Below are 8512 nucleotides of genomic sequence, written 5' to 3'. Positions count from 1 at the left end.
AAACAAACAAAAACAACTAATACTAAACTTTCTTTGGGTTATTTGTATGGATATATGTTAATATAAATGTTTCAGACATTATTTCTAAAAATTTTACATGTGAAATTTGAAAAATCTAAAATTTCTAAAAATGAAATTTCTAAAAATCTTATATGTTCTGGTATAATGTTATAAGTCATAATTCTAGTTATTACTTTAAAATGTATATCTCAGAAATAACTAAATTTCCTTGTCAATTGCATTATTATGAACTTTCATCAAATCTTTAACTGTGGTCATTTTTAAGTCTTTTGTCATTTGCAGACAGTTCTGGGTGTACGCTGATGCTTTTGCAAATATATTCCTATAACAGTGTTTCATCTTCAAGGGATTCATGGAAAAGACTCTGACAAGTACAGGTTTCTGGTAACTGACTATACTGCAACTGAATAAATAAGCATTTTCAGAACTCTAATGGAAAACTGATGAATTCATAAAAGTGCTAACAAAAGATCAAGATGAAAAAAAAATTACATGGGACTGAGTGAACTGATGAGGATGATTATAATTTTTGTGACTTTCTGTTTGAATAATGAAAAAAAAAGCCCACAAAGACTCAGAGGCAAAAAATATACAAATCAATTTTCACTGCAAAGTAAAGGAGCTGTTACAGTGGAGGATTACTGGACTGAATGTCAATATTATGACATGGTATGAGTGTGTTTCGTGTTTGGTAGTTGCAATCATTGTTGCTTTTGTTGTGGTCATCCATTTACAATGCTTGGTGTCAGTTTATTTATCTCTTGTAAAAATAAAATACAGGGTGTGTGTGTGTGAAAAAAAAAAACCCTTTAAAAAAAAGTAGAAAAAATACCAAAAAAAAATATTTGAGGAAACAATCCAATAAAATGATTAAGTCATTCAAGAAACTGGAAGATTTGGAATCCTTAACAATGCAACAAACATCGGAGTTCAATTAAAAACAACAAAAATAAAAGTCCCAGATAGCTGTGCTCAGAAAGCTATATATTAGTGAAAATTGGAACAAAAACCCCCAATTCTTCAAGGAAAAGAATGTTTTCAAAAAGTGAGGAATTTGCTTTCATCAAATACTGCATTTAAGCTAGGAAATTTTGAGGATCAATGTGCTGTTTCTGTTTTTAAAAAGTAACTAGAAAGTTTGAAACAAGGTGTAGAACATTGCCACCCAAATATAAAGTAAAATGAACTCTGGCATTACTTTAAATAAAAATCTGAGCATGATTTACAGTGTAAGAGAAGAGAGCCTTTCCTCCTGATACCCAGGTTTCATGTCACAGAATTATATTTCCAAACTTTTAATGAGTGCAACTGAACTACTTAGTTCCACACTAATTATTTCCTAATCATAATAGTAAAAATAATAACAAACACTTATTTAACACTTAATATATGTCTTATTCTAAGCTCTTTAGATTTATTAGCCAGTTTAGTCCTTTCAACAACAGCACAGTAAAGTGACTTGCCCAAGGTCACACACTGGTTGGTGAAGCCATTCTGGATCTAGAATCCTTGCTCTTAAAGATAGGCTATGCTGCTCTCCTCGTGATGCTCTTTGTTAACTTACAATTCTTAGAATCAGCCTATCCACCTAAAACAAGAAGGCACAGCAACAATTATAAAACAGAATACAAATTATATATTAATAGAACTTAATGTAGAAATGATGATTAACCAAAGTAAGAAGACGGGGAGGAATGTGTAGGTTATTTTTCTTATCCTTTTATATAGGAGTAACTTTCTATGTAACAGAAGCATAATACAGAAATTTCTATATAATAGAAAGTCAACAATAAACTATATATATGCAGTATAAAATAATAATATAAAAACCAGCAGGGAGGAGAGAGATAATGAACTTGAGCTAAATTCCTCATATTTCACAGCAAGTAGGATGGTTAATTTAATGGGTATACAGCAGCTGTCAATAGATATTGTCTAATTTTAATTTAAATGTAATATATAGCTTGTATGGTAACTCTCAGAAAATCTAAAAACAGAAAAATTCAAGTTGATATATTAAGAAATAGCAATATAAGCAAATTATTCAGAGCTTTGGGAAGAATATCAGAAAAACTAAAAATAGAAAAGGAGAGAGACTGGGGAAAGGGAAGAATCTTTTTTACCACCCTAATTTTTATTAAGATTATCAGATATTACTTTATTATTAAAAATAATTATATAATACTATTAATAATAGTAATATCCTGTAAAGAAGGGCATAATTGATGAGAGTACCTTTCAGTTCTGGCATGGTAATACAAAAGGACAATAAATGTCACCAGACCATGAAACTCAGTGGGGTACAAAAAGAGGAACAAGGATAATATATATATATAAACATATTACAGAACACTCGTGCTCTTTGCAGATTCTTTGATTCCACATCATCATGGGCTAAGTGGCCTATTTTTGTCATAAACTTCCACAGAGACATTTCATCCGCTTTAGACAACTACTGAGCCACACATACTCCAATCCCCAACTTTGCACATTTCATTTAAAGAAAGGACTGTCTAAATTCACACATCGCGGGCAGGCTTCTACACTGGCATAAAGTTTTCAGGGAATAATTTGGTAGTCCTTACTGAAATGTAAAATATAGCCACGCTTTGACCTAACAGTTTCACTTCTCAGAATCTACCATACAGGAACATTCCCAAATGCTCAAAGGTAACTTTATACACGGATTTCCAATTAAGCTATTACTGTTTATAACAGAGGAAGATGGAAAACAACCTAAATGCACATTGGTAGATGCAGAATATTTCGTTGCCATTTAAAAAATGAAATATACATTTATGTGAGTGACACTAAAAGGTATCCGCAACCTTTACACAGCAAGAAAAAGTAGAATAGGGAATAATATATTAACCAATTTGTGTGTGAGATAGATACCTATGTCATATATTGGTCAGTGTGCAGTGGACTTAGGGTATGTGGAGGACACACGTTTTTACTTTGTACATTTTTTGCTTTTGATTTTTTACAGCCAGCATGAATTGTTTTTATATTTTAAGAAATCAGAGCATATCTCAACTGTCATATATTCGGGGCTTTTTTTTTTTTTTTGCGGTATGCGGGCCTCTCACTGTTGTGGCCTCTCACGTTGCGGAGCACAGGCTCCGGACGCGCAGGCTCAGCGGCCATGGCTCACGGGCCCAGCCGCTCCGCGGCATGTGGGATCTTCCCGGACCGGGGCACGAACCCGTGTCCCCTGCATCGGCAGGCGGACTCTCAACCACTACGCCACCAGGGAAGCCCTCGGGGCTTTAAAAAAAAAAAATCAAAAAGAGAAACGCTCAACATTTTTCCATTAGTTTACTCTCAAATCGAAAAGAAGAAAAAAAATACACTAGATAGCACGTTGCAGTTTAGGATTAGCGAAAAGGCTAGCTTCACTGGTTGGGTCATTTTTTAGTGAATCGGGGCAAGAAAATGAGGGCACAAAAACAGTCAAGACAGAGTTGAGGAGCGAACCCAGGAGCGACGGGGAACCTGGCAGCCCGGGGACCCGCGCAGGGAGGACGCGGAGGGAGAGGGGGACCGAGGCCCGAACCGGGTCCCGTGTTTGAGGGAAAGAGGTCGGAAGAGCAAAGACCGAAGGGGCGGGAGGCCGGGAACCCAGCCTCCATCTAGCGAACCTGTCGGGAGCAGGAGGCGCGGCTGGGGCGACAGCTGGGCGGACAGAGAAGGGTCAGCCCAGGGCGCCCGGGGAGTTCAGACAGCTTGCTTAGCCCGAGAGCCGGGCAAAGCGCCCGGGAAGTCGCAGCGGGGACTGTAGGGCCCGTCTCAGGCCGAGGACGAGGCCAAGGCCGAGGCCGGGGTGCAGGCCGGCACAGCTCCCAGTACCTTCCCAGGAGAGCTCTCCTCCCGGCTCGCGCTTCAGGAACTTGTACCAGAACGTGTCCACGCGGCCCGGCTCCGCCCCGTCCTGCGCCGCCTCCTCGGCCTCCAGCTCCACCTCCCCGAGCCACAGGCCCGGCTCCTGCAGCGCCAGCGCCCCCGCGCCCGCCGCCGTGCCGGCCGGCCTCAGGCGCACTGCCCCGCGCGGCTCCCAGCGCCCCAGCTCAGGCCGAGACCCCACGACCAGCAGCTCCGGCCCGGCCCCGGCCACCGCGGGCGGCACCACCACCCCGAAACGGAACCGCATGGCGGCGGGCGGCGCGGCTCCCGGGCTCCAGTCTCCCTGCGGCCGGCGGACGCGACCCGAGCGCCAGGCGGCCGCGGCGATTGCGCGGCGGCGCGCGAGGCCTGGACGCGCGAGGCGCGGACGCTGGCGGGGACACGTGCGATGCTGCACCTTTTTTGGGCTGCATCACGCGGCCCAGGAGCCCGAGGATGATCCAGGCCGGGGCCTTTGGCCGCGGGAAGTGGTCAGCTGGGGCCACCACCCGTCTCTCCCGGAGAAGGAGCCTGGCCCCTGCCCGCTGCCTCTTCCAGCGGCTCCGCGGACGGCTGGGGACGCATCGGAAGCAAGGAAAAGGGGTTAGGAAAGGAAATAAAACATCTCATAAGCCCCGAGATTTTCCAGTAATCTTTCCAAAAAAACTCGAAATTATTTTTGTGAGGATCGTAGGAAGAAGAGAATGGCATATAGAAAGCAGCCTCCGCAATGGTGAAGTTGGGGAAAGATCCTGCAGTGGTGTCTGGAGAGCTCCGGACCTTCAACAAGTCACTTACTCTCTCTGGGCCTCAGGTTCTTACCTGTAAACTGAGGATATAAAATAATGATCTTTAAAGACCCTGCCGGCTGTAAATTTTTTCTGATTAGTGGAAGAGGCGCCATTCAGAGCCCAGAGCTCGTGCAAAAACACTGAATACTTTTCCCTTGCCTAGACCAATTTGATGCCTGAAATGACACATGATCACTTTCTTTTTTCGAAAGTGTTATAATACTTTTAGTATGTGTAAAAATGGGTTTAAAGTAAATATTTTCAAGCCTTTCCAAGGTAAAACAAAACCTCAAAACGGTAATTCTATGACTATAAATATATGACTGATAATTTTTAAATGGCATAAAATAAAGCTTTTTGCTTTAAATTTGCTTTCAGTAAAAGTCAGCAATATTTTTTCAACTTAAAACATCATTTTGTGTCCAGAAACACAGGCTTATAGTTATTTGATCAAAAGAAAATTGTTAGGGGTAGGGAGGGGAGGAGGGGGCCTTTAATTTTGGTCACTGCCTTAAGAAAACCACCTGTCCTGTTTACATAATCTGTTACTTTTTGATTCTTTATTAAAATTGTTCTCGTGGTCTTAACATTTCTATATTCATCAGCACTTAACATAGAAATCTTATGTGAACTAAAGACACACAAAGACACGTCTTTACCAGTATTTGAAAGCTTGTGAATAGTGGGGGGAAAGTCAAAAATTTCAGACATTCAGAATATCATAAGTAGAACAGAAAGAAGTACAAAAATGTAAACCATACAAACTCAGTCTCTCTGTGGAACAATTAGTAAACTATTAATACATTTCACTTTTAAATATCGATATTCCACTCAGTGTTTGGTTAGTTGCTAAGCTTAAGGATAAACACAAAGAAAAATGTGAAGACAGCAGGGCTGGCCAAATACGGCTGATTCAGTAGCAAAGCAGACATTAAATCACAGTGACAAGTGAGTCCGTTTATTCAAATTGCTGCTACAAAATATTCTTAGAATAATTTTAAGAATAATAATTTTTAAAAATTTAATAATAAATAAGAGTCATTTGGCCATGCAAGGACCCTGGAACCTGACAGTTCAGAACTTTCTTGTGTTCTGCCATGCTGCTGTGTTGTGTACTTTCCAAATGGCATTATTCCCATCAGCTCTTCCAAAGGGAATACTGCCCATTCTGTAGATGAAACAATGACAAAAAAGAAAACAATATATTTTTTCAATAGACATTATTTCCTTTTCTCCTCTCTCCTCGTAAAGAAGTTGAGTAATTTTAACAGTTGGAAGCACCCTTTTAAGCCCGTAAATAAAATTTATAACAGCTTATTTTATGGCATGCATGGATTTAAATATAGTACGAATGTGATGGCTACATTGCGCCCCAAGTAAAATGCAATTGGAAAGAAATACCAAAATATAAAAATACATATTTTAAAGTCTCAATCATACTTTGTCAATCATTTTAATTTATTAACTATGATAGTTATAATAGTTATTGAGCCCTTTTTATGTGCCAGATACATGGTTTTCATATTCATATGATCTCATTTAATTCTCTCACCAATCCTATGAGATAACTGCAATTGTTATCCCTATTTTTATTTGCGAGAAAACAAGCAAGAAAGGTCCAGTAAACAGCCCACGGCAAGGAAGGGGCAGAGCCAGATACTAAAAGACATCCATTCATCTTATAGTTAAAGATAAGATAAGATAACATAATATAATATTTGATTTCTCGTAAGTAAATCATTTACAGAATGCATTTAAATCCCAGCATATTTAAATAAGTTATTCTCCATTAGTTCTTAATAAAACAATGAACTTTCTGTAAATATTTCCTGTGACTAAATTCATGCTTAGGAATGATGGAATAGAAGAATCATAAGTGGCAGTCTAAACTGATCAATGAGATCTGTAAAGACATAAATATCTTGGTATCTAAAGTGGATTTGACCTCAGGTTCTAGAAAATGGTCATTTTTATGCCTTATGCAGTAGTAACACAGATTTAAGAAGGCAAGGTGAAAAAATTTACCAATTATTAAGCTGTGTTATTCCCAACTCGTTTTCCTTGTTGAGTTCTCCATGTAAGATTTCTTTTACATTTCAATGACTCGGGATATTTATTAAAAGAGATTAGTTATGAAATCCATTTGGGGTCAGATTATTGATGCTATAACGACAAGCTGAATTTAGAACAAGAATTAGCCCAGCAGAGTAACATAATTCTGATAATAATTTTTAAAAGACCAAACTAACTTGTTGTCATTGAATTTCATTTCTACAGTTCTATCTTATATTTAACTACAATATATCTTGAAGAATGGGTGATAAGTTCAAATTTAGAGTTTCAGGATCCAATTCAAATGCAAATTCTTTCAAAGCCCCCCCAGGGAAAGCTCTTACTTGGATCTCTGGTAATTTATGTTTTCTGAAGCAATCTTTCACTAGTCAGTGAGTTATCATAAGTCTTTCCTTATAATATTGTGTATGTATTCACACACTCACTGATGTAAAACATATTTCAACCAAGTAGTTTAGGAACCTTATAAGTATTAGTTTATTACTTGTCAGAACATACTGAGTTAAATGTGTCACATATACTATTTCCAATTTTGTAGCTTAAAAAAGAATAATAAAAGCAAAACCAGACAAAACATTCCAGGGAGAATTTGAATACAGCTTAGAGATGTTCGCATATTGCAACTGACTTTTTTCTGGCTTGGAAAATTGTAGGTTAGGCTACTTGAAATCCCTTTGAGGATCTGGAGCAATAGAAGGATTTGAGCTATACCAAGGCTTTGTTCAAAAATCCCACAACTTGGGCTTCCCTGGTGGCGCAGTGGTTGAGAGTCCGCCTGCCGATGCAGGGGACGCGGGTTCGTGCCCCAGTCCGGGAAGATCCCACATGCCGCGGAGCGGCTAGGCCCGTGAGCCATGGCCCCTGAGCCTGCGCGTCCGGAGCCTGTGCTCCGCAACTGGAGAGGCCACAACAGTGAGAGGCCCGCGCACCGCAAAAAAAAAAAAAAAAAAAAAAAAAAATCCCACAACATTTCTCAACTATTTAAAAAATCCAATGTCCCTTTTTGGTATATATAAAAATCTTCTGTCTCCAGGAGATTCCAATAATTCGACTTCCCACCCCACACAGTCATAGGGAAGTACTGCATTTTCAGTGTATCACCAACAGGCAGTTTTGTCATGCATATTTCTCTGTAATTTATAGGATCAAAAATGTTAATTGTTAGAAATGCTCCAAGTATAAAATTACAATGAAATGTATGCCTTTTCCAAAGACATTGACTCTGCCCCTCCCCTCACACATCCCTTCCCACTCTCCGCATTGTAAAACCCACCTCCCTACACTTCTCAGTTGGAAACCTCTACAACAGGTCAGTCGAGCCTGGATTCTGTTAGGCAATGACCTCAGCTGACTTTTCCTAGGGAAAGTAGTGGGCCAAGCCAGGTGCCCAGACCTTGAGGTTAGAGACAGCAGCTTAGAGCATCCTTCAGTGGTAAAAAGATCCTCCTAGGTCCGGGGTAACTTGAATGGCAGGCTCATTAGCACCTTTCTCAAGGAGGGTAGAGGGCCTGATAACTCAACCCTTGGGAATAAAAGAGTCATGGCTGGAAGGGACGATCTGAAACTCCCAAGGGAACCTTCAAAGAGTTTGAGAAAAAGGAAGGAGGTTAGCTGAAAGCAGAGCTGACTCATTTATCCTTAAATGGAGAATGGAGACTAAAGTGGAGGAGGAGGGCAATTGTTAGTGGGGAGACCAGGAGGCAAACCTGAAAGTACTTTTTTTTTTTTTTTTTTTTTTTTTTTTT

The 8512-nt window shown here is 39.9% G+C and overlaps 1 protein-coding gene across 5 annotated transcripts in view; it reads right to left on the bottom strand.

Moving 5' to 3' along the window:
- EPM2A (EPM2A glucan phosphatase, laforin) overlaps positions 1-8512 on the bottom strand; it is a 269849-nt gene that overhangs the window by 220579 nt on the left and 40758 nt on the right. For 2 of the 5 annotated variants that reach the window (XM_055087451.1, XM_024122710.3), the window contains exon 1: positions 3871-4214. The exons of 1 other annotated variant lie outside the window; for it this stretch is intronic. In XM_055087451.1, coding sequence (XP_054943426.1) covers positions 3871-4171 — 301 coding nt within the window. In that variant the 5' untranslated portion in view covers positions 4172-4214. 2 more of the 5 variants (XM_028494354.2, XM_024122711.3) reach the window with 2 other exon arrangements.

This window comes from Physeter macrocephalus, chromosome 10, assembly GCF_002837175.3.
Source record: "Physeter macrocephalus isolate SW-GA chromosome 10, ASM283717v5, whole genome shotgun sequence".
NCBI classification, from domain to species: domain Eukaryota; kingdom Metazoa; phylum Chordata; class Mammalia; order Artiodactyla; family Physeteridae; genus Physeter; species Physeter macrocephalus.
Note: the sequence above shows the minus strand (reverse complement) of the source record. Positions and strands in the feature narration are given on the sequence as shown.